General features: G+C 38.9%; 2 protein-coding genes across 2 annotated transcripts; one reads left to right on the forward strand and one right to left on the reverse strand.

The window, feature by feature from the left end:
* Positions 1–8,534: 8,534 nt before the first annotated feature.
* Positions 8,535–9,540, reverse strand: MRPL36 (mitochondrial ribosomal protein L36). Its single transcript, XM_040549084.1, has 2 exons — positions 9,405–9,540; positions 8,535–9,297 (listed from the first exon to the last, which is right to left on the reverse strand). The coding sequence occupies exons 1-2, from the start codon at positions 9,470–9,472 to the stop codon at positions 8,967–8,969; spliced, it is 399 nt and encodes a 132-aa protein (XP_040405018.1). The 5' UTR covers positions 9,473–9,540; the 3' UTR covers positions 8,535–8,966.
* NDUFS6 (NADH:ubiquinone oxidoreductase subunit S6) lies at positions 9,462–18,563 on the forward strand. Its single transcript, XM_040549083.1, has 4 exons — positions 9,462–9,637; positions 11,021–11,074; positions 16,454–16,576; positions 18,429–18,563. Exons 1-4 carry the CDS (start codon positions 9,500–9,502, stop codon positions 18,492–18,494), a joined length of 381 nt encoding a protein of 126 aa, XP_040405017.1. The 5' UTR covers positions 9,462–9,499; the 3' UTR covers positions 18,495–18,563.
* Positions 18,564–27,075: the final 8,512 nt, after the last annotated feature.

The raw sequence follows: 27,075 nt of genomic DNA on the forward strand, positions 1-27,075 counted from the left end.
CCTTTTATTGGCCTTATTACTGGGATCTAAAAACCTTTTTAAAAATAACAAATATCGTGCAATACTTATTTTGAAGTAGTAATACATTTCAGTATTCAAATCCATGTACATTTTTGAAAGGTAATGGTTTTACTCTCTCATACATACTACTTGACGAATATAAAAGCCTCTGTATGAGCACAGAGATTTCTACGGTTGTGTAATCTGAGTGGCTAAGAAAAGCCTGGGTGTGCCAAAAAAGCAAACTTTCATTGAGAGGAGAAGCTAGTGGTGTGTCTCTTATAACCCAGCACAAAAAGTGGGAGGCTCATTGAAATGCATGGACAAGGTATCAAGAGGAAACCAGCATGGGGGGAAAGTGGGAATATCCTATAGGAAGAATAACACCATGCACGAACTGAAAGAAAGTAGGCTGCTGGCTATTTGTAGGAGAAAAACCTGTGCATAAAAGTATCTCAAGGAAAGATGCTGAGGCACCAGTGTAAGCTGGCCCAGGAGCTGTTCAAAGGCAATCCTAAAATATATAGGGTGAGGTGTGTTTCCTAGAAGCACAGAGGCAGCTATTCATCTGTCATATTGCCAAAACCTGAAATATTTGGGAGGACAGAATTATATAAAATATTTCAGGAAAGATTAACTCAAAAGACATATGGTGTAGTCAATAATGTCTAAGAACATATGAGAGGAAATGCTTGTAGGCAGAGGCAATATCTTTTATTAGACAATTGAAACAGTTGGAAAAAAATCTGGTAAGCTTTGGGCATACGTGAAAATAACTTGTATACCCAAAAGCTTTTCTATTTTTTCTAACAATATCAGTGATCTAATAAAATATATTACCTCTCCTTACAAACCTTATCTCACAAATTCAGAAGTTACACAAAAGGTCTATTAGGGTGAAGAGAGAAGCAGGAAGTCTGTTTCATGAGAAAAGACTAAAATGACTTGTTTAGCTGAGGAAAACAAAGATTGAGAAAGGACATGATTGCTACCTAGAAAGAAATATCAAGAGGGTAAATTCCACAGGAACAGAAGTGCTATTTAACATAAAAGATACTGCTGGCATAAATATAAATAAGTCCTGAATAAATTTAGAGGTGGAGTTGGAAGATTAGGAAAAGGAGGGCAGTTCTACAATACCTTTCAAAGAATGGTGTTAGTAAAAGAAACTTAATTTTCAATGCAAAACAAAATGAATGTATTTAAATATTTTTATTAAGTAGCTGACAGAGTATCAGGAATCGGAATTTATCTATACATTGCCTTTATGGGCAGTGACTTTTTTCCAGTGGTCCCTTCTCTCACCCAGCTGGCCTAGAGCTGCTTGTTACCATACACTCATAGGCAGCATCATTGAAAAGGACTGGAGGCACTGCAAATGCTTAAGGAGGCTCCAGATGTTGAACTTCTGAGAGCCCTTAACGCTTAAGTGACCTCCACCTTGTCCCCTGCTGCCACCGCTCTGACCTACCAGTCAAGTCGTGTGCAGTCTTTGAGCAATGCTTAGCACCCGGCTGTGCTATCACTGAGAACCTTCATGGGGGCTGCTTTTAGTTCTGCTCTTTACTTTTTCAAGCAGTATCATGGGATGCAGCCAAAGCTTACAGTGTGGAGGTGTTGTGCAACATACCTAGAGGCCAGAAAGGTTCTTCCACCACAATCTCCTTGTGTTCTGGGCTTGGGATAGATGAGCAGCTAAGTGGGCTTATTTTCCCTCCTGCCCCCTCTTTGCACATCATGCATGCCACAAATCTCAAGTTCCTTAAAAAACAAACTCTCTTTACTATGTGTTCAAGGCAATGAGATGGGTGATGAGACAGCCCTCTGTGTTTGTGCGTTGAGGGGATGATGCTGAGGATGTACGCTGAGTGCAGAGAGCACGGTGTGAAGTTGTGTGAGACATCAAAGCTTGCTGAATAGCAACAGACACCCAGGATGGGCTGGAGGACAGCCCACCTGTGCATGAGAATAAGCCAGACAAGTCTAGACACTGAAGAGTTTCCGGGTTTTGTCTGAGCAATGAAAGTATCTGGTAGGTGTCCATTATGCATGCAGTGTGGATGCTCAAGGGAACAAAATGCAGGAGCAAAACCAAATGATACAAGCTGGCAAAGGACATGAGATGTCCTATGTTTCAAAACGTCAAAGAAAACCTAATGTGTGTGGATGAACAACTGCTTGAGCAACAGGTGTCGAAAAGTAAGTACAAATGGGGAACCATCATAAAATTTAAATTTCTTTCACCGTGGTTTCAGAAGTATCAGGACAAATATCTTGTGTTTTTATCAGTGATCTGGGAGTGATACAGATCAAGCAATGATAAATGTGGGGTAATAAAAATCAGTGAAGAGGTAATAATGATAGGAGAGTCACAGGGAAAAATGTATGCTGTTCAACACAATGAACCTACACAAAACAATTTTATTCTGTTACATTCAAGTGCAAAGTTGTACACGTAGCAACCAGGTGTTGCAGCCATACCTGCACAATGGAGAATTGCTTGAGGAACAGTGTGAACTCTTTACTGGTCATAGAAAAATGACCACAAACCTGAACCCTTAATGGAAAGCTGTAGCATTAACGTGACCTTCAGAAGATGGAAGTAGAAGAATGGTGTGTGGAAAATTCAGGAGCATTTTAACCTCTGTGTTCAGCAATACACTGGTTGATTCTGCATACAGTTCCTGTAGCTTTATATGAAAAAAAAAAAAAGGGTGGGAGGTAGAGAAAATAGAAATATGCAAAGGCTAGAAAAAATATTTTATAGTGAAGAATTTAAGATGATTGATCTCATTACCTTACCAAAAGACACAAGGCTGCCTTGAATTAAGCACTTTAACAGTGAAAGGCACAAAACTCAGTAACCATAAAGGAAACCAAAACAGCTCACCAGCGAAGTGACAGTGTCTTGGAGCAGACTCTTAGATGCATGACAGGCTGCAGCCCTGTGTTTTTTGACCTTATGTGTTTACCTCTCTTAGGATAGTTCTTCATCCTCCAGACTGAGTCCTGGATTATTGCTTTGTAGTTACTGTCTTGTCATTCCTTTAAACATATCATATAAGTTCTCTTTTCATGACTCTGCAATTGGAGATTAGGATGAATGTCCAGGCAACTTTCTTGAAACCAACATATTATTTAATATCAGAATGAGCATTCAAAGCAGAAATAAACTACTTGGCACACAATCTACATACAGTAGATTTTATCTAAACCTTGAACTTCCTATGAAAGTGGCCAATTCTAGATATCACAGACACTTCTTTTATAAAGAAAATGTTTCCCATTTTATAACGAAGTTTTCCTTCATGATAAATCCCTTTTTACACCCTGAGACTGCTTGTTCCTGACCTTTTCCTCATTTGGGCATAGTCCGTTACCAATCTTTAATCATTTACAACAGAGAAGCTTGTATTATTTCCTGCATGTTTCTTTGCTTATTTTCAGCCACTAAAGGAAACCAATATATTTTTAGATCAACAACTCCACAAAGTGCTGAGTTCACTTTTTTTTTTTTTCTTTTTGCACAATGTGGCATATAAAAACATGTGCCTCCTTGAAAAACAATGTTCTCTTTCAACTCTGTATTCACATTTACAGACAACAGAGTTCAAAGTCTGATGCCCAAGCTTCTCAGTGAAATGTGAGTTTTCCATTTCTGGAGGCTGGTGGATAACTCTAGTAAGTGACAGCTTCATCTTGGGTACCAATATTCTCTCCATAACCATTTTCATCATTTTTAGATCAGGTTCAATGTCTTCACTGTGATGAATCTCTTATAAAGATTGCTGCCTCCACTATGAGTGGGATATGGAGCAATAAACTGCTGCAGTTTATCTCCCAGAGGTATAAAAGTAAAACAATACCACGTACCTAAATAAACTGGGCTGAAAGTGTGACAGTTCAATAGCAGCTTCTTGGGCAGTTCAGCTATTCTAACACATAGAAGAATTCTGTCCTGGAGAGTAGGAGAGACTGGACAGATGAGGGCTTGACCCCTCCTGTTTTGTGAAGTAAACCATCCCAGCAAGTCAGAAAGATCCAGCCCATTCTCAGACTCTTGGACTACCATGTTCAGCCCACCATTTAAGCTACTGGTACAGATTCGGAGCTCTAAATGAATAATCTGATGAGCTGTGATGGAATGCACACAAGTATTTAAATGGATAACCAGCCTTATTAACATGAATGGGACAACAGTGTCCTTAATTTATACCTTAAAAGTCATGTGATAGTTTTCATCAATACATATAATATGCATATACCTTGTCGACTCCGAACCTTAGAGTATGGTGATGCTGCAGCTATATGTAAACTACCTTTGGTAATGAAGCCTATCTAATATCAGATGCGTGGAATGCACTGAAACTACAGGAAGACCCTGGCATTACACAGAAGACATTCTGAAGTATCTCCAGTGGTGCTGCAGTGTCCATTTGCATTGTTAAACAAATATGAGAAAGCAGCCTGCTTCTCACTTCCTTTTTCCTTGTTCAAGAGTACTTATTTTTTATTTTTCTTGTAAAATCAAAATTCCAACTTTTAATTTTCCTTTGCACAGTCACACTCATGGATATTATCGACAGATGAGTCATCTATTTCATCCCTCTACAAATGAAAGCTTCCAATTGTTAATACTTCACAAAGCCATTAGCAACTGTTCTTAAGGTTTGCCTTTTCTTGTGCTTATTTTTATCTTTCTGATTATGTACACGGTATGATAAAATAATTGGAAAAGCTACAAGGTGTATACAGAACCAATAAAATAAAATAAAAACAGCTGTTATGAAAATGACTTTGGTGATGTCAGAATCTGGAAATGTCACCTGTCAGTCAGCTAACCTCTGCGTGCACCTCCTGGATCCAAGCAGACGTAGCTCCCCCAGTAGCACCATTTCCAAACATTTCTCCCTCACCTGTCATTACCGAAGAGCTGTTGTCCTGAATTCAGCAACCAACGCAGTAATTCCCATACGTGCAATCACAAAGTCTGACAGTCGTTAATACACATGAGTTCTAAGATTTATCCTCCAGTTGATCTAAATACATATCCACCTGTTGCATACTGGGAACGTGACAGTCTCATTCCCTGAAACAGTTTGGAGGAATTAAGCAAGTTCAGTCACTCACAACTGCAAATTATTTTCATAACTGTACAATGGAGACAGTCACAGGAGACATCAGTTGTCACACTCCTACTCCACTGCAGGGATTTAAAGAAGAATGAAGAATTGCTGGAAGGGGTAACCTAGACACAAAATCAGCAGAAAACTAGAGGCTGAAACTGTAATTGGAGCCTGAGTCTTATTTCATTTTTTAGTGTAAGGATTCTTCTTCCCGTGTTACTGGGTCCTATTTTCCCCCTAAACCATTTTACATTCTAGCTGCACTCTCCTTACCTTTGCTCTACCTTTCATCTTCTGCCCTCACAACATCTTGTAAACAGTACGAAATAGAAAAGAAAAATCATACATTTATGGAACTAACATTGACGGGTTTCTTAGTTTTATAGGACTGAATTTATGGTCTGGGTAGCTTAAGTAGCAGTTGTATACCCTAACCTTTGAAAAAAAAAGCTATTAAGCAACACGACATCCAGAAAGTCTGTAATAAAAGATGTAAACCCTCACCTACCAACAACTAGGCTAATGACTGACATTATTTCAGCATCTCATAAATAAATTAGGTAAATAAACCTAAAATAAACATGCACCATCAGTTCTAGTCACTTTCATGATGTCACACAAATTACAGAAAGCTATGAAATCTGATTTTATTTTTTAGAATACCTCTGTAACAATTTGTGGACATTAACAAAACAAAAAAGGTCCTTAGAAGCGGGAGACTCAGTATTCCCATTTAACAGATGGAGAAAGAGACAAAGGCAAAATTACTTTTTCAAGATAATACAGTAAGTCAATGGCAGAACACAATTACAATTCTGAGCCTTCTGTTTTCTAATCCTATCATCCTCTTTCCAAAATCTATTAGCACTACCGACGTTTCTACATGACGTTTCAGTGATGACCACGAATACTCCCTTCTTTTGAACACTCCACCCCAAGGTATCACAAGCTAATAGTTCAGATGATGACACATGAGTAATCTACAGCTGTGTTAAACATCTGAATTCATATTACTTCAAATCTTAAACTTCTGACTAGAAGCACTAAATTTAATGGCTTTAATTGTAACATGATTTTTCCTAATTATAAGTTGTTGAAATAGGCTGCTCAATCTGTATTGTATACAAACTTGAACTAAAGCCTTGGGCTAACAGGGAAAATGAAAGCATAGTAAATTGTGCCCCTCTCCCCTGTACAGTAAGCCATCTGTAAATTTCATTCCCTGTTGTGGAGAATTAGACCAGATTTAACAGATACCAGCCTGACCCGAGTAAAGCTGCCCCTGAATGCCACGTGCCACTGCCTTCTGATTCTAGCTGGAGAGCGATTGCTGCTCCATGCCCTGCCAGCTCGTACTTGCAGGTCTCTCTCTTCACCATCTGACGTTGCCCTCGGCAAGCAAGCCCCAGACTGAACCCCAGCACACTTTGTCTTGTACCAGAGCGCGAGCCTTTTTTCTGACAGAATCATGGGGCTGGATCAACTGTTTGGGAGGCAGTAAGTACAGCTGATAATTACTTTTGCTAAAAAAAAACAACCTGCAGACCCTCACCTCATTTGATGGCCAACTCATTCAACCCATGGTAAGTCCTTGCACATTCCCCATGACTTTCCAGTAAAGCGGGTGGACCTCACCACTGGGTTTTCCGAACATACGCACACTCTTTACCTTAATGGTGTATTAATAACTGCACTCACCACGTGTCACAGAGGTTTACAGCATGCAGGCTTTTCTGCCAAAGCAAAATATACAGCATGCACCTAAACTAAAAGGTACCACTGACTCTAAGGTGGGAATCAGAGCTTTTAAAATCTCCAGTTGCTTAGACTGCCTAGCTGGCAAGGTGCATTAAAGCAAGGGTAAAACTTTCCCAGGAAATTTATTTATAAAGTAGGAGCTCTTATTTGTGAGCATGTAAACTTCAGCCATGCTTTGTGAGGTACATCAAGTTTTCAACTACTTCAAGGTTCTTTGGTTCTGAGTAGGCTTCCAAGTTTTGAGTCAGTCTGTGTCTCTGGTTAGATGAAGCTAGCCATTTTTCTCCCCCTTCATTGCCATAAATTTCCTCAATGCCTCCTGAGGTGGATGTCTATGTTAACTAACCTGTTCCTCTCTTTCCAAATCCACATTTCTTGTAGTGAGACATGAATGAAAAGACAAAGTGCTCATACACATAGGGACCAGTCAATAACCATTGCCTCTGGGTTGTTTAGCCACAACTTTCCAGCTTCTCATTGCCTGCCAAGAACCTAGTAAAAAAGAAAAGGTATAATTATAGAAGTTAGTAGAATTTTCAAGTCGTGGAATTTTAAGAGGGCAGAAAAGTCCTTCTAGTCATCATACTGTTTGAGCAACCTCAAATACAGGTTGTGCTCAATCAACCTCACCTCTTCTAAGTTTGGGACACTATCTCACAGTGCTCTGACAATCTTGTAGCAGTAACCTACTTGTCCAAAAGCATAAGTTTGGTATCTTGTGCTGAGAACTTGTGGTTCACAGGAAGATCAAACACCCCTGCTTCAAGCACAATGATGTTCAGAAGCACTAGAAACACGCTTGGGGATTGCAGCAATTATGGCTGTCTAAATTTTCACCTGCTGCTACACAGATCCAGCAGTTTGCATTCAACGGTATGCTTGGCCATACGACCTTTGAGGCATTTATGTTCCTAGTCATTCTCCCCAAACTTTCTGCTGGAGAGCTGTTTCAAGGGATACACAAAAAGCTGTACTAAAATAATTCTAGGGCCTCATTGGCATTTGTCAGTGAGCCTAAATCTTTACAGAAACTTCAGACAAATTAGCTGGAAGCTGAAATTACTCTTTTCATGTTTGTTGCAGGTATCCACAAAAATCAGTTTACAAACTCTAGTCATAAGGCAGTAATTCCTAGCTACCATAGCTACCGCCTTTTTGTGTTAAGGGTCAGGAAACCTTTTACTAGTAGAATAGCAGGTACACCACAACCATCAGAGAGGTCTTCTCAGAAGACTGAAGACACTAAGAACACTTCAACATATACCATATAGGCAATATATTAGTAAATTATGACATTAGATGTTCTAACTTAAAAATTTCTAGATTGCCTCATATTACACTGATAAAATGCCATCATCTCTTGTTAAAACCCATAATGTTAAGCAAGGGTTAGTTATACTGGCATTATTGAAGCTACATAAGGTTATCCATGCTGTAACTCAACAGTGAAAAGAATTTTTTACCTTACATACGAACTAACCCAAAAGCTGGCACACCATCTTTTGATGTAACATATTTAATATCATTTCCCACTTCAGGGCTTAGCTAAGTTAGAGGCTATTGTCTCTGTTACCACAGTTTTCAACATCACAGTTTTCTTTCATGGAATATTCATAGTATGTTGTAATAATGCACTATCAGCCATGTTTATTTCATTTTGCTTTAATTAAGCACAGATGCATCCAAGTCAGAGGCTTTAGGTTCACTCTTACTAACTTAAGAGTAAACTAATTGGTTGTAAGGCATTAAGGCTAAATAACCAAGAGATCCTGAAAGTCATGGCTTTGAGTTCTCAGCATCCACAGTTTGAAACAAAGTTAAGGCAGTGACCACCACGAACTTGATTTACTCTACTTTTAGAATTAAGATCCAGCACTGTCACCTACAGCACTTTCTGACTTGGGTCCCTAGCTGTCAGAAGTCAACAAGCAGCCAGTGAACCGGTAGCGATCCCAGTGACACGACTGTACACACTCGGATTCACAGACCTTACACAGAAACACCACGTTTATTTCTTTCCCCTCAGGAGTCCCACGGAAAAGCCCTTTTGGGCAACCGCTCCGACGGGCAGCGACCGCGGCGCTACAGCTTCCGTTGCTTGTGCCGGGGGTTGGTCTTGCAGCAAACGTAGAGCCGGCCCCTGCGGCGAACAATGAAGCAGTCCTTACAGCGCCTTCTGAGGGTCGTCTTCGTCTTCAGCCCGGCGAAGAGCTGCAGGAGGCCGGGCAGCGGCGGGCCGGCGGGCAGGGCCGGGGAGGCGGCCGCCCCTTTCCACAGCGGCGAGGCCCCGGCGGCTGATGGGGGCCCCCCCGCCGCCCGCCACCGCGGCGCCAGCGAGCTGAAGGGCGAGCGGCACAGAGAGCGGAGCGGCCCAGCGGCGGCTCTAGCCAGGAGGGACAGCATGCTCCGCGCCCTGCGGGGACAGCGCGGCCATGAGCACACCCCTCACGACCCCTCCTCCCCCCGTTACCGAGCTCCGCCACCCCTAACGGCCCCCAACGGTCCCCAACGGCCACCAACCGTCCCCAGCCGGCGCGGCGGCTCCGCTCCTCGGCAGCAACGCTCACGGACGGGCGGGGGAGACGCATGCGCACGGCCGGCGGAGAGGGCGCAAAATGGCGGCGCCCGGCGCGACCTTCCGCCGCCTGCTGCTGCTGCTGCCGCTGCGCCGCCCGTCCCTGCCCGCCGCGTCCTGGCGGCACTACGGGCTGCGGGCGGCTGGCACCGGCGAGCTGGTGACACACACGGGGCAGGTGAGGCCGCGGGGACACCGGGCACGGGGGGCAGGCATAGCTCCCCCGAGGGGTTCAACATGGCTCAGTGCTGGGTCCTGCACTTCGGCCACAACGACCCCGTGCAGTGCTGCAGGCTTGGGGGACGCTGGCTGGAAAGGCTTGGGGGAGAGCTTATTGCTCTCTACAGCTATCTGAGAGGAAGGTGTGGGGAGCTGGGGGTCGGCCTCTTCTCACAGGTAACTAGTGATAGGACTAGAGGGAGTGGCCTCAAGTTGTGCGGGGCGAGGTTCAGGTTGGAAATGAGGAGACATTTCTTCTCAGAAAGAGCAGTCAGGCATTGAACGGGCTGCCCAGGGAGGTGGTGGCGTCACCGTCCCAGGGGGGTGTTCAAGGTAAGGCTGGACGTGGTGCTTAGGGGTTGGTGGTTTAGTGGGTGGCATTGGTAGGACAGTGGTTGGACCAGGTGATCTTGGTGGTCTTTTCCAGCCTTAGTAATTCTATGAAAGGGGTGAAGAAAGCATTCGGAAAGTGAATAACTTTAGTTTTCTGAACCGGAGTATCTAGACAGTATATATGTATTTCTTTGTCAGATATTTTGTCAGGCTTATGACAGAATGGAGTGATTCTTTATTTAATACACGCTATGGCCTTAATGTTGTTGGATGATGCATAGGCAAAAGGTATGTGTGGCTTCAAAAGCGAAATGCTGTCTTAGATAGGGTCATTAGTATAGCCATTACCAAATGTTGTGATCTGAATGCAATGCTTGATGTAATTGAAGTATTGACAGCTGGGAGGTACCCTTGTGTAAGTGACACGTAACTTTGTTTTTCTGTTCTCGTGTAAAAGCTGAGCATGAGAACTAGGGATAGTCATGTAGTGTTTTGTGGAAACATGAAAGAGCTGTGGGGGGTGTAGTTGATGTTAGAAGACTACCCCTGTAGTTACTTGACTCAAGAGTGCATGTGTATCTATATGCATGTATATAAATGTATATGTATATTTATTATACATATGGCATATCATATATTATTTATCTTACATCTCATAGTTTATTTCATCTTCCAGATGGCAGTGTGGGATCAAAAACCATCACTAGAAGTAATAAACCTTCTGTTTGTATCTCTGGTCACAGATGAGGCTTCTGTTTACTGGCTTTAAGCATCCCTGCCTTGTCCTCTCTGCCTATTCTTTTTAACTTTCCAACCTAGAATTTATTTTCTCCAGAAAGTGACAGAAATGAAAATTAATTTTTCCTATGCAGTATATAATTGTAAGATGATGACAATGCTTGAAACTGACTAAAAGATTTAGATGATTTACACTTGATAGTTCTGTAAGCCTTTGTGTTCTTCAAAGTCATTATTTTTTAAATAAGATCATTTTTATTTTACTTTTCAGGTGTATGAAGAAAAAGATTACAGGAAAGTTAGATTTGTTGGGCGACAAAAAGAGGTAACTCCTCTACCACTTTCCCTCGGGGGAGAGGAAGTGGCACTTCTTTTACATACCTGATGTCCTCAGCCACCAAAATGCAGAAATAAAATTTGTTGGATTTCGGGTTTTGTGTGTTGTTCTTCTCGCTAGAGTGAAAAATCTTCTTTCAGTACAGCATATGGTAGCTTCTGGGTACTGCCCTTTTCTTGTTAATTTAGCTGTTTGATCTTGTCTATAAAGAAGTCTGTTTTGATGGAAAACCAAGCTTTCAGTAGCTTGCTGGGCTTAAGTCTAAAACGGTCAGAAATAATGAGGAACTCTGCAGCAGTTTATGGGTTTTTAAAATTTTTGGGAGTTGGGCCTGAAATCTAATGTTATATTTTAAAACTGTAAATGACAGCATGTTTTCATTGTTTTCCCTTGGTAAACTACAAAATTAATAGTGTTGTTTGAATATGCCTTCTTTTAACAAAAAAAAGTGAAAGCTAGGCTTTAGATTATATGTGACAAACATAAACATTTGAGATAAGAAATTTAGTAACCTTAGCTATCTAAGTACATGTTAACTACTCAGACTGATAGCATGTTTTCATTTTTGGTAATCTTAAATGCAGTGATTTATTTTTTCTGCTGAAAGTTGTACTATATTTAAATATGGGAATAGAGAAAAATGGAATATCATTTATAATATGTCATAACTACCCAGAAAACAGAGCACAAACATTAGAACTCATATCTTAGCAATATGATAATTTGAGTAAGCAAAGTATGCATACATATTTTGATACTTCTGAAATAACATGGTTGCATACTGCCCATGACTTGTCCTAGAAACTGGGATCCAAGTTAAAACATAGTATTGACGTGGTTGTGTTTCTCTGCATGACTATGGTAACGCTAACTCTGTCAAGTAGAAGACTTAAGGGGGGGGGTGGGAGGGATCCAAAATGCCTCACACTTTTCTGTTTGAGGAAAACTTTTTTTTAACAGTGATTTACTAAATTCAGAACATAAAAATATTATAGTGCTGTATTACTGCTAATAACTATCTGACAATACTTTTCTATAGGTATAAAGTATTAAACGAAGTGCCATGTCACTTGCTTTAGGCGTCCAACTTCAGTCAATAACCATTTTTTTTTTTTTTTATTTTAAATGTTTCTGCTTTTCCAAACTGAGTGCTCAAAACTGAAGTAAGCTGGATAGACCTGGAAATGCTAGTTTCCAACTGAACTTTAGTTGAAATAACTAATATTTTGGGGTAGTGGAAAGCATAGATGCAGAGTAATTGGATAAATCCACAACCTTGTGTATCTAGTTAATTTGAAGAAGGATCTTAAATTTGCAAAATTACAAATTATCATTTCAGTGTTATACCTTTTATCTTAAAATAAGCTATAAAGCCATCCAATACCATTTACAAGTTAGTAGTGTGATTTTTAAACATCCTTCTTAGTTAGTTAGTGGTATGATTTCAGATTCTTATGAGTAAAGTTCTTCTGTAAATTTGGGTATGATAATACACTAGTCTGTAAGGAAGCTGCAAAGCTGTTGGGGTTTGCTATATGCTTAAAGCTTGGGGGCTTTTCTTGTTTGTTTTTAGACTGCTGGCTGATGAAGTTTAACTTTGTTCTCTCTCTCTCCAAGCATTTGTGACTTCAATAGAAATTCATTCCCAAATTGCTCTAAAAATTCAAGACTCAGTCTATATCCATTAGGTGCTTACGTTTAAGATGTGGGAGCTGTTAGCATTTGGCATCTGAAAATTAGACGGTGTTTTCATTTGAAAAAAAACTTTAAGAATGGTTCTAGTGCCATTTTTGTTCAGCGTCAGCACATAATTAAATGCTTTGCTGAATCACCTATCTATATATCTGTTTAAATACGAGTTTTGAGGCTTAATTTGCCTCTGCATATTTAAAATCTCAGTCCTTACCCACATTGCAAAGGTGTTTTTTGAAGGCGTATGAGCATTTGCTGAAGCAGTGATAAAATTTAATAAGTAAAACTAAGATTTAAAGTATTCTAGAGTAATGAAGCCTCAAAGGCAAAATTAAGTAACACTAACATCAGCCAAATGAAAAGTTATTTTGTAGGCTTGCTGCTGCTCTGTATCAACAGAGTGGGTATGTGAAACTGTCCTCCAGCATTCAGTTCTTCCTAATAATCAGGCACCACAATTCCCTGAGGGATCTGCTGCTGTCCTTTGGGGGAGAAACAGGAATTGTTTAGCTGGACTGTGTTCTCCAATGCCTGATCAGTGTTTTAGTGCTAATGATCCAGATTTGTATGGATATTAGAGGCATTAAGTATAAGATGTGGTAGTTTTTTAATGCATACATATATAAATATTACTTTTCTAATTTAACCAGAACTCATTGTGCTGATTTTTGATTTTTTCGTGTTGTTGACTTCATTGTATCGTGAATTTCGTAAGATATGTGCTATTTAACTTATGCTGCATGGCAAAAATAGGAATTTTACATAGGAAATAATTAAATGAAAATGTTGCTTAAAATGTGTTCAGAAGCTTATTCCTGGGAGAACAGTGATCGAGTCTTTCCCAAATGCAATGTCTCTTTCTGTGCTACCTCTGTAACTTTGTAGGATGTGCTCTTTGACTCTAACTTTCCATAGCTTGCCAGTCCTGCTAATGTGTCTTTGTGACCAGTTTATTTCTGGTTCACTTTTTGTGTGAAGGAACACTGAAAGCTTCAAGTTCAGCCCAGCTTCTCTTTCCCCAGCAAAAGGCAAGCTATATGTCTGTTAAGCAAGATTTAGTGCTAGGTTTTAATTGTGAAGATGGAACAAAATTTACATATTAAATACTAAAAATCATCTGTGTTTATCTTCGGTGAATTTATCTGTGGTTAGCAAAGTGGGATATCTTTCTAGTGGCTTTGCCCTTATAGGAATTCCCCAAATGCATTTCAGCTGCTTGTATTGGAATTTCACAGCACTGTTTGTAGTCTGAACGTTGCCTTGTTTCTGAAGCTGATGCTAGCCTGCTGACTTGGTGACTGTGCTTCCTCAGTTACTTCTTTTTCTTCACTGTGCTCTGCTTAATCAAACAGGACTTGTTATGAGACAGGTACAGCCTCCATAGCTACTTATTTTGAACCTCAGTCTTTGGCTGCACGTGCCCCCGGTGAGGTCTGGCCGCACACCTTGGTTCTACACGTGGCTCTTCTGAGAGCCTGCCAGGCTGTGGGAGAACAGGGCCAGGTTATGTGGACGTTGTCACTTCAGTTCTGCCAGTCTAATTGTTTGGCTAACGAAATCCATGTGTTTTATCTGAAATCATTGTTCTCCATGCTGGATCTTGAATGTTTAAATGTGCAGAACTGGGGGATTAATGATCTCTGGCAAGGGTCTAAAACAAGTAGCTGTGAGAAAACTGAGAATGGCAGCTATTAAACTGCATCTGTGCAGCCAGACCAGTGTAATCCTGTCCTCGTATAATCCCTAAGATGACACAGAATCTAATGCCACACTGCAATTTCCACTTCAGCTCCACTCTTCCTGTTGTGCTAGTACAGAAGCAGAAGCCGTGAAAATAACTGACATCAGAGATGGTCTGGTTTAAATACAGACTTCCTTTCCTTTGGACTTTTGCATCTGGGTCAGTTCCAGGTTTGGTTTTTCATTCTCAGCCTCACAATGTACTGGCACAGGCAAGTAGCTGGAAACAAGCAGCAGTGGGATTGTCAGACTGGCACTGGGGGGAAAAAAAAGGTTGTTCATTGAGTTATGCTTTGGGTAAGGACCACACTGTTTGGGTGTGCTTAGGGAAAAATCTCCCTTCCACAGTAACTACTACTGTGCTTTAATTGAAGGGACGTGATATAACTGAAGCAAAAATTACTTCTTTATTTTGTATCCCCTCATAATTTTTTTCTCAGTCTTTTTTTCTGGCATGTTTTCCTTGCACATTCCTAGACTTTTGTTTAGCATGCTGAACCAGAAACAAGTCATTGTTGTACAGTAGATGAGAGGTTCTTATTTTCCCCCTATTCCCACAGACTTGTTTGTGGTTCAGAAATAAACCAGTATATGGAAGAGTGGAGTTCTCTTTCTGAGCTTGAAGCAGAGTTGCACCAGAGTGCTATCTTCCTCCTTCAGCATAAAAAGAAAGATCCAAAATTTTGATCATTATTTAAAGCAGCAGTTAAAATCCTTGCAAGCTGACTGAGATTGCATGCGACTTGTGGATGTCAGTCCCAAGCGATGAGTTTCTTGACTTTGCCATTTTGCTACAATACTGAAAGTTAATTTTTTTGTTAACTTTATTTAGCTTTAAGCAAATAAAATCCTGTGGTTGGCAAACTGACTTTTCTGTTGCTGTATGAAAAGCACAGATTTTTGTGGAGACTTAATTGAAGGCTTGGCAAAAGAATCTAAGTTGTCGTGTGCTAAAACTATGTAAAAATACCCTTGTGGTTCTTAGAGATTCATTTAATGGGCACTTAAAAATCTTGTATTTTTCCTAAGACTCAGATCCTGACAAGTTAATGAAACTTATGCCCAGTGTGGTAGATAGCACCTTCTTTGGGTTTGCGTATCTTATATTCTTGTGTGTATAACATTGCTTTTGACAGAGGTGGTTGTCTGCTCAGTGCTGGCTCTGACCTAGTTGGAAGAAGGTGGCACAGAAGAATGAGGAAAGTGCTGCAGGTTCTATGTAGGTGCAGGTTGCTCTGTTGCGTGCCTCTGGCGCTCTCCAGGAATGGTTGTGTTCGGCAGGTCTCACAGACATGCTCTAGTGAAGTCTGACAGTCCGTAGTGATATACATATTCAGGAATTGTGAATAAGATGGATTTACAGAGTGGCATAACAGTGTTTAGAGGCTTTTCTTGTTTCTAATTCTGAACAATTTGCCTTTCTAACTGTTGTGTACCAAGTTCATGTCTTCCTGAGATTTATGTGCAGTGATAGAGTAACATGCATGGTGTGAAGCTCTAAATTACTGGCAGTTGTTTTATCTCTCTCCTGACCTTACTTGTCCCACCATTATTTTGAGTTTATCAGCATAGATTTTTGCAATTTTATCATGTAGTGGCAAAAGCAATACAGAGGCAGTGTCAGTTAAAAATTTTATGTTCTCAGCTGCTTGTTACTGCTCACCTTTTTGCTGAATCTGCTTAGGTCATGTAAACCTGAGCATAGATGTGGTCTGTGTCAGGGTATGGGGATTATTTCTGTGGGGTTTAACACCTTCAGTTCACTGATCTGGTGAACGAATACAGTGCAGCTGAAGTTGTTACAGCTGTGGAGAAAGTCAGAAAAAAAAACTATGTAGGAACTTCTTAAGTTGGTTGTAGTGTAACTGTTTGGTGAAGCAGTTGTTTTCTGTTTGAGTGTGCAAGATAACTGGAAGCTTTTTTTTTTTCTTTCAGGTGAACAAGAATTTTGCAATTGATTTAATAGCAGAGCAGCCTGTGAGTGAAGTTGAAAGCAGAGTGATATCATGCGATGGTGGTGGTGGAGCTTTGGGACATCCTAAAGTATACATAAACTTGGTAATATCTTTGTTCTTCATATAGCATGTTTTGCTTGTTATTTCTTGTCTGTAAGTTCATCTACTCTTTGGCATGTTAGTTTAATGAAGTAAAAAAACCTACTAAGAGGCTCATTTTATTTGGTGCCTAATACAAAATTAAGATTTCTTTCTACCTAGAAGAATTTGAGAATTTCCTTTTGAAGCTACCAGAAATTTCTTGCTTGTGATTATAACTTTTTAGAAAAAAATAAATGCCATAACAAAACTAATAAGGCAGTGCTTGTTCATATTACTTTTTATGAGCAAAAAAAAAAAACCACCCACAAAACAAACTTGCTATATCTTGAGGCATTTACTCTATTTAAATGGCACTGTGTAGACTAGCCATACTTTTGCGTTATTCTTGGGACTGTGGTTTATTTTAGAACCCTGTAAGCTCAAGGGGAAAAAAAAAAAAGGAAACAAAAACCTGTCTTTAGAAACCTTGGCATTCCTGAAGACTGAAAGATTCATTATAGTCAGAGAATCAGTGAAAAATAAATGTCTTACTCTCCCTGACAGTAGCAATGTAGTTTCCAATGCATTCTTACTCTGGATTGTAAGAATATTGAGGGTACTGATGAACTTAGGGAATCAGTTGATTAGGCACTGTCCTGAGGCAGACCCTTACTGCAGATAACTTAGTCTTTGCTTGCTTACCTCAACTTTGACATTTGCTTAATACCCAAGAGAGTGGTAGGGGAACTGACAATAGTGTCCTTTATTGTCAGCACTGTTGAGACAATCATAATTACTTCTATTTTGAACAAAGTAAGCATTTTATAATGATTTATTTTACATTCTTCAAAGGCAGATGTTCTGATGTCCTAATTCATAAAACTTAGGAAGCTTGTATTCTTTAGTCTAAAGAAGTTAACTTCTGTAGCACTCTGGTCTGACTTAACGTTGATCTTTTTGACCTGCTTCACACTCTTCTTGAGAAATGCTTTAGTTTTTGTAACTTTTGATATCTTTTTGTGTTAACAATTAAATTATGTGAGGTCTGTAGTTGAATTCTTGAATGCTAGTACCTGCAAACAGAGAGAATGATATTAGATCAGCTTGTTTTCCTTGGCCATAATGATTGAAATCCCAACTTTATGGGGTTGGAGGGTAGTCTGGATTTTTTCACTTTTAATATTAACTTGTCGATAGTCATGTTGCTAAATAACAGAAAATCCTCCTTGTGTCTGCTTGTCTTGTCTTTTCCTCATGTTAAAGAGGACAACAATAGCTTGCAATCAGTCACACATCTAAATTTTTAATTATATATAAATTTCTATCTTTTGGAGAGAAGAATAAAATCTTACACTGTAGTAATCTGTTTCTCTCCAAAATGTTTCTTTTCAGGATTTCTCTTGAAATTCTACTGATCTTTCCTCTTTCATGTAACTAACTCTGTCAGCTTACATTATTGGCTGAAATTCCTGTCTAGATATAACTTGAAAATGAAAAATCACGTTCTCTATTAAAATAAATACAAAATGATCCTTTCAGAACACTGGAGCAAATATGACCGAACTGACTTAAGCTGTCTGGTTTGGTAAGAGAATCCTTTATTGCTGAAAAGATACCATTTGCTGGACTTAAAAATTGTGTTTTGAGGTCAGGACTGGTAGTTAAAAATGGCAGCAGATAAGCTGCATATTGTGTAGGTATCAAGTATGAACCTCTTACCACCTTTCTTACTTCCAGTGTTTCAAGTAAGCATAAATTCTGTACTAATATATATTGATCCATTTTAAGATGGCACATGGAAGTAAGAGAAACTTTGTAATTTCTAAAAGTTCTGTAAAGTGAAACTAGCATTTTTTGTGTCTATATTTTTGCAGGACAAAGATACGAAGACTGGGACGTGTGGCTACTGTGGACTTCAATTTAAACAGAAACATCACTGAAAGATTATCCCTGCATGCTTGCAGACTTCTGTTAAGATGTTAATGTTTAACTATAAATAAACAATATAATTAAAAGCTCAAGATTTACATTTGTGTTTCTTAACTATGGAAAGTCCAGTTTGTGCCTTTTTAAAACTACCTTTACAAGTATTGATGATCCAAATGGTATTTAAATATCTACTTTGTATTTATTTTTGTTTTTATGGAACAAATGTCCAGCCTTGTTTGTCAGACTTCTTGTGGGCTTGAAAGTGGTGTCTGGCTAAGGCAAGGGGTGGCTTGTAATGAGTAATTTGTATTCTTTTTAACACTGAATTTGATATAAATTTCAGGGTGATTGATTATCCTAGGTGTTTGTCTTTTGGTGGTGTTTGATACTGTTAATTTGTTTGTGGCCTGGTGTCTAGCTAAATTCAAAAAGTGGAAGCACAATTCAGCGTTGTAACATTTATAGGCATGTATCTCAGGAGCAAGATCATGATCCCTGAATTAAGTAGCTACAGTTCGTTTGCTGTATAAAAGAAATACAGTGCCCTAAAATGGTTATCAGTGTGAGCTGATACATGTGAAAGGTGAGAGCATAGGTATTTATGCTCCATTTGAGTGTATATATCTGATTCTGCTTCAACAATTTCACACCCTTGAAACCTCTTTAGGAATTGATCATGTCAGACTCAAGAAAGTAGGGATATTGCTCCATTGCAGGTAATGTCTTTTGCTCCAGTAATATAGATAGGTAGGTACACAAGTTGTTGTTAGACTGTAACCTCACCTAGTCTGCACGAGGCTGGTTGAAGGACATCATCTTTTTGCTACCTTCTTGTCCTATTTGTGTAGCTGTGTAGCATTCCAACATATAACTGTGACTTTCAAACAGGGCATGTACCTGAAGAAGGAGGATCCAAGCTGTGGCCTTTGCCCAGAGAGAGTTTTAATCTGTTGCTAGAAAGTGAATTCTTAAACACTGGTAATGGAACATGGTCCCAGGCAATAGTTGCTGCTTGGTTGAAGTTCAACAGGGTGGATTCTACTAAAGCTGCTGTTTATATTGCTGTAGTTAAATTGATATAATGGTATCAAGTTGAATAAAGTCATATGGGGCTATGGCTACTAAATTTGCTTGCTTGTCAAGCTATAGATGAAGTTGAACAAGTGCAATCAAGCTTAAGGGAAGGTCTGAACTATTCTGTCTGGAGAAGATGTGTTTAGAGGCTATCACTGCAACTACTCAGATGCGTATACACCACTTTTAAACATTTGTTCACCTGTGAGAGCTTAACCTCCCTTTCTGTATCTTTCACCTTCTTCCTTTCCTTGTTCCACCATTCCATTGCTGCTCATTTCAGTGATCATCAGGTTAGCCTTCGATTCATTCTCTGTAATGACCTAGACTTAAGAAATAATGAGTTATACAATGTTATATATGGCTGGTGCAGTTCTCTTAATGTGCTACCATCTCTGCAAATAGACTCAAGAAATATGTTACTGTATGTGGTCATCTGTGTGCTTTTGATTTTTCTTATGAATAATATAGCTGCTTGGATTACTGTTTCTCATAATAAATTGGCACAGCATCTGCTGAGGACCCTGACAAGTCCCATCTCACTGGTCTTGGCTACGGAATGCTGCTCTTGTTCTCTCTGAAGTACTTGTTGTATATGGAGCTATCGATTGACACTAGTGAAGCAAAGAAAGTCTCTACTTTGCTCTGGGAATTTGCTCCTTATTTTGTATCTGCTAGGCTTATATATCTAGTTGTGAATGGCTGTTTATATGAAGTCTTGCACTCTTGAGTTCTGCTGTCCACATACCTGTGGAAAGGCCAACCTTAATCTCCAGTAGGTGGGGGAAAAGTGAGAAAAAGCAAATTCTTTGGCTGGTCATAAGCAGATGTGTGAAAATGGATCTTTGAGGGTAGACTAAAATACTTAAGAACCATAATGCTGTTTTGATACTTAGGCAGCAAATTCAGACTAGAAAGCATAATGGAATAAAATTTACAGACTTTAATTCTGTCAGTCACTGTTCTGTTTTTCATAGTTCCAGCCTGGGAGGAATTATCTATAGCCTGCTATCCCAGTTACTAAAGTACAAACCATACTTTATGCTCAGTCACTTTGAAAATAGGAAGTGTTCTACATTGATGTGTAGCTAGTCTTCATGGCTGTATCTTGCTTTCACCTGCTAAATAAAAACAGATTGCGTATCTTCTCTTTATTTTTGCTACATATATTAAGCTTTTCATGGTGAAAGTCACTATGTATTTAAACTTTAAAAATGAATAAAGATGATCCAGGCTTTTCCCATAATATTCAGTGCTCTCAATTCTCTAATTAAAAAGTAACTAAAATTAGTTTACAAGCCAAGTATAGTTAGTTCATACAGGTATAAAAGATGTCTGTATCTGGCTATGCCACAATAGGCAAGTGCATCCTTTTGAAGCTTCTTTGAGTCCTATGGCATCTGACTGCTCTGGAGGTTGCTCTTGTAATGTGCTTCTCAAAATTAGCAGACAGCATCCTTATACTTTCTGACCTGTAAGTAATATTTGCATTGTTTATTTAATACTGGGGAAGAACTAGATAAAATGCAGCATACTGTCATAGCAATAGAAATGTTTGGTTCTACATTAGCCATGTTGTTGGCATTCTTCTTTTCTCTGCTATTAGTCTACACTGGTTTGAGAAGTAATTAAATTTTTCTGTGGTGATCTCTTGAGTTTGTTGCCCAAACTTAAAGCTAGGGATTCCTTAGAATCACATCTGTCAATTCAATCTTGTCAATGGATTGGATTGATGAGGGTAAAAATGACCCCACATTCAACTTTTCATAAAATTTATGGTGTAAATTACCATTTGTCTCCCTCTCCAGAGGTCCATCAGGACTTGTGTGGCTAAGGAAGAATAGCAGTTTCAGTTTTCATAATCAGAAGCAATATAACAGAGCAAGAAAAGTAGAATTAAAAACATATGTATCCTTGCTGCATATGTCAGTGACTTGTATGATTGAACTTCACACACTTTTCTTTTTGTCAAGGTCTGTTTGGTGTTAGCAGCCTGTGCAACAAGACGCACTGAAGACCATGTATGCCCAGGTAGTGACAGCTTTCACTCTAGTCTTTCCAGATCCCAAATAATTTTCTATTGACTGATCGCAGTAGGGGATTGCAGTTGAACGTGCTGACTATCTTTTTTTCCATGATGAAAGCAGCTCACAGAGCTCAGATGTGTTTGAGTTATGGTGAATTTAACTGACAGTAACAGGAACTTATTTTTCTGAGCCTGAAAGTTATGCAGTCATTATTGATTATTCCAGGTTTACGTTGCCATCCAATGGCTTGATGCTTATTTTGCCATCTGAAATGCTTAGCATTCAGGTGTCAAAAAATTGAGATGACAAAGCAAAAATCGTCATGTGGAAGAACAGATTATGGAAGAGTAGCAGAGGAACCAAGAATGCAATTACTGCAAAATGGAAATAACGTGATGGAACGCTGGGAACATTGCTTTTAAACTTTTTTTTTTTAAGGGGCTGTTTGTTTCCCATAGAGTGATGCAAATATTGTGAGAATATGGATGGGTGCAGTTATGCATATTATCTTCTGCTGATACTACATCCTATTTTAGGAAACCTTTCCAATCACCTTGCTGCGCATACATTTTTATTGCCATACTGGCAACTGTATACCAGTACAAATGCTATCAACAGCACTTTCTAATGGAGATGCTGTTTTAGGAAACACCAGAATTCAAGCAAAAAATTCTTATCCCTAAGCAGTGTGAATCCACTCGTGAAATAAGAAAACAGTTAAACATTATGAAATTTGTAAATCTGGCTACAGTTCTGTAGGCATTCCCACCCTTTTTAACATTCCCCAGTGTGTATATTTTCTCCTTTACGTTCTTTATTTTTTTTCCTGTTTTCTCATTATTGCCTTCTTCTGTTCCTTTCCCCCATCTGCCCCTTCCTTTATAGCTTTATTAATAAGGACTAAATCTTTGACAAATCAATGGCTTACCTGTAATAAACCTGTCTCTCTGGTTTACCTCTAATGCTTATCTACTGCTTCAATAAAACAGAGCTAACTCAAAAAGCCCGTTCTTTATGAAACTCTGTTGCTTGGTCTGAAGCATACATTTAAGAAGGTGGTCATTTGGCTAGAGTTTTTTTACTCGAGTGGATCAAGAAATCTAAAACTGCATTCACTACAGTGATTAATGATCAAAATGAAATCTCTATTTGTAAATTTGATGCTTTATAGTGTAGCAACCTGACAAAGTATTGCATAAGGTTTCTTAGTCTTCACATTACGATTTATCTTAACAGCAAGTTATTTCAGTTTGTGTTAACTTTGTGTCAATATTGGTATATTTACAAATTTTGTAGTCATGAATAACTTTCAAAAATTATTTTTTTTCTTGTAGAGATACTAGAGAAGGGGAAGAAATTAGCTTAGAAGTCTATATTAGCGTATTTGCTGTGGACAGAATGATTTATTTATTTTTTTTCAAAAGATGTAGTTAAGAATACAAGAATAAAAATTACCTGATTTTTATGTTCATGTACATTTTCCTGAACTTTCATTTGTAGGAAAAAGTCACTTTCAAGAAAAGCTGGAGTAAGGCAGTTCTTGGTTTCTAGAAAGTATTTGCACAATGTGCACCTCTTCCCTCCTCTCCATGGAGTCGTCTTCTGGTAGCAGACCTGTGGTTTAATACCTAAGTAGACTTAAGCAAGTACTACAATCTCTGGACTGTGCAATGCTCTCTGAAGCTTTTCAGCTTCACAGATCATAAAACCAAGTTCTCATGCATCAGCTACTGAAAGGAAATCTGAAGTGTTTTAGATGCTAAAATAGGATATGTAAACAAATTGGGGTACCAGTGACTGTAGCAGAACCTCACATGGTGAATTTCTTTTAATTTTAAACTTTAAGATAATACAATGCCCTTACCCTTGTGTAATAAAAACAAGTTAGAAGCACAGAAGTGTGACTGAAGAGTGGGATCTGCCTGACCTAATTTTAGTCTGGAGTACTTGGGTGTAAGGGAGGTTGAACACTTGAAATGAGGGGATATCAGAAATAAAAAGGACTTCCAGAAATGTATTGCATATAGCAAAGATTCCACTGATGTTCTGGGTAGCACATGTCTGTCTCTGAGGAAAGAGGGCCTGGACAGATCTGGAATGAGACATTGTAAGGGCTGAAGTTGGCAGGGGTACTGTAGCAGTTGCCGGCTTTTGGCATCAGAGCTGTAAATCTAATTAGTTGTGGCCTCCTGCAAAGCTCTCTGGATGCTCACGTCTAGAGTGAGAACTGGACTTGCTCCACGTTCAGTTTGTGCCAACTCTGAAAGGCAAGCTGAGTGATGTACAGAGGAGAGGGATACAGGGAGTAATGTCTGCATGTAGTCTTATTAGTTACTCTTAAACCCAATGATCAGGAATGAGGCGATTGCCTGTCTACACTTAGGGGAAGATTCTTACTTAATATTGTTGATATATTGATTAACTTATAAATTTCCATAAGCTTAGTATTGTTCTTGTTTCCTCTATACAGATGTTTCTGGACACACAAATACTTGGAATTGATGCCTATATGCTGGATATGATGAAATCGGGTATGTTCAGATCCAGAAACTGAGTTTCATAGATTCCATCGTGGGAGTTAAAGTTGGCTTAATGCTTGAGAGGGAAGTGTTGCTTAAGTTTGTAGGAATGGACAGTTAAGTATTTAACCTGGCTGTTTTTATTCCCTGCAGCCCTTGGGAGATCACTGATATCTGTAGAGAAGTATGCTGCAGTGTAGTCTACAACCGTGGTATTCCTGTTATCAAGAGTGGAGGTCAAGCCAGAACATAGGCCAAGCAACATAAACACAAACGTGCTCCTGTAGCCAAAGCATAGGAGAAACATAGGGTCAAGAGAGAGAATAGGATTAATGTACAGCTGGGTATTGCTAAAATGTGGAGTCAGGTTTAGGATTAGAATATCTCCATAAAAGCATCAACTCAAATATCAGTAGTGGTCACAAAATCAAGTCTATATTAGAAATTACTAGGAAAAGTAAACAGAAAACAGTTGTGCTGCTGCCTAAACTGAAATCTTACCCATGCTTTGTATTTTTCTGTACAGGTATGATCCTTCTATTTTTATTTTTAAAAAAAGAGTCGGACTGAAGGAAGTCACACTGGTTAAAAACTTATTCCCATATTCAGAGGACAGCTAGAAGAGCTATAAAATTAAGCAGTATGTATATTGTGAACAGCTAAGAGAAACTGAAGAAAATAAGAGGGAAACAAGACCAATAGTGAGCATAATTAAGGCCAGTAAGAAGCACTGAAATTTTAGAAATGGAAAGAATTTTAACAGGTGTACTAGTCTAATGTGAGAAGGATGTGGTAAAATTTAGTGATGCTAAAAGGTGAAAATTAGAGGTATATCTGTTATGTTATGTAACTGTATAATAGGAAATCAATAAAATAATTTCCAGTAATTGATAATCAAGGGGCTGCTCTTTAATATCTGCTAAATTTAGACATTTTTAAATTGGCATGCCCAAGTAATTAGTTTCCACAGAGCTGTCCCGTGAGCCTTCTGGATCATTAATGTTGATTTTTGATAAGCTTTGAAATATTGGAAAAAGAGAACAAAAATGGCTAATATGCCAACATTCAAAGATGGTAAAAGGCATGACCTGGATAATTACATATCTGTCAGTTTGACATCACTTCTGGGCAAAATAATAAGGGACCTAATTAATAATGAATTAAAGAAATGTTGTATAATTAGTGCCAATCAACATGAGTCATAGGAAAATCAGACCATGTCCAGCTAGCTTGATGTGTTTTTGATGAAATTAGTAGTAGTGGTTGATAAAACTAAAAGTGTTAATGTAATACCCTCTGATTTTTGTGAAGATTAGACTTGGTAGTACTCCATGATTATTTTGATTCAGAAGTGGAAGTCTTGTGTAATCAACCAGCTGCAGTCACATGGATTATGTGTATTAAAGAGTAGCCATTTTCTAGGTGTGAAAACCTCGGTGTAAAATGAGGATCATCGCTGAAATTACTTATTTCTGTCGGATTCTTGATGGCATCTGTTCTCACCTGTGTGGCACTTGGCTTCTTATCAGTGTCGTAAGGCAACATGTAATAACTACAGATGCTTTGAGGGTTGAAAGACTGAGGGACTATTAAGGCAGAGGATTCAGTGGTGATACTGCTCACTGCCTCTTGCCCAGCCAAAGCTGACACAAAGCTGTATGTCTCAGTGTGATGAAAAGTAAACCAAAAATAAAGTGCTGTCTATATTTGTAGAACAAAGAAGCATTTCTGTGAGGGGATACCTGTAACAACCCAAGTTACGTTTTATCCCAGGTGAATAGCAGGCAATAGCAAACATTGACTATTACATTCGTCTGTTTTTTTTTTTTTTTTTTAATTATCAGATCCTTATAAGTTTAAAATTCAGTTCTGTCTTGAATAACTTTTGTGAGCTTTGGAGGAATAAATAGAGCTGTATTGCATAGGCACATCTTTCTGAATTTTTCATGAGTTCACCTGTTACTTGAATACTGAGTTCAGTTTGAGGTCTATGGTTCATTAACTAATGGGGATAAATTAGAAAAAGTTCAGAGAAAGCCATGGCACAAATTATAAGAGTAGAAAACGTGTTGTGTAGTGAAAGATTTAACAAGCTTCATCTCTGCACTTCCTCATAAATGAGGTTAAGGGCTGACTTGATCAGGGTCTAGCAGTACACATACAGGGAACAAAGCTTTGATAATGGGGTCTTTAATCTGGCTGAAAAAAAAGGATCTAATTGCTGGAAGATATGGACAGGCAGATTCAGTCATAAGTGTCACTTACCAAGGACTGTGAGATTCTGCAGCATTGCTGATTCTATTTTTAGTGTTGGTAGCTTCTGAAATGTGTATTAATTGAAACAACGGTGATACCTGGAAACCACTATGGACTGTGTTATAAAGGTAATTAGATCATTGCAATGATCCATGCTCAATCTGTAGTAATTAAATGCATATTAGGCCAAAGAGACTGGTTCTATTGAACATGGTGCTGTTAGAAATATATTCCAAGCCTTGTTCTGAATAAGGTACTGAAAGGACTTGAACTTTTTTTTTCCCACAAAAATACTCTAGTTGTCTGAGGGATGGTGACTTGAACTCTGTTTTTGCAGAAGAAAGACCAGATCTCAAATCCTGATATTTATTACTGACAAAGAACTGTCATCGTGTCAGTGCCTAAAAATGCCAGCCAAGTTAAAATGAAATAAAGTTAGCTTTAGAAGGTGGACAGACGGGTGGATTTCCTCTCTGCTCTCACTTTCTTTTTCGGTTAAGATTACATATGAAACCTGTATTACTTTTTGGGATGAAAATGAAAAAGTGATTCCATTTAAACTTTGAAAACTGCGACTTAACTCTACTCTTATTTTTGATGGTACTGCTTTTGTGGTGTTCTTTATACTATACCTGCTACTGGAATGAAGGGGCTTATGCTTTTTCTAAGCTTTACTTACCAGCTTGAATGGCAGTCTAGATTAGTGTCTTAGATTT

The sequence above is a fragment of the Cygnus olor genome, chromosome 2 (genome assembly GCF_009769625.2).
Source record: "Cygnus olor isolate bCygOlo1 chromosome 2, bCygOlo1.pri.v2, whole genome shotgun sequence".
Classification (NCBI taxonomy): domain Eukaryota; kingdom Metazoa; phylum Chordata; class Aves; order Anseriformes; family Anatidae; genus Cygnus; species Cygnus olor.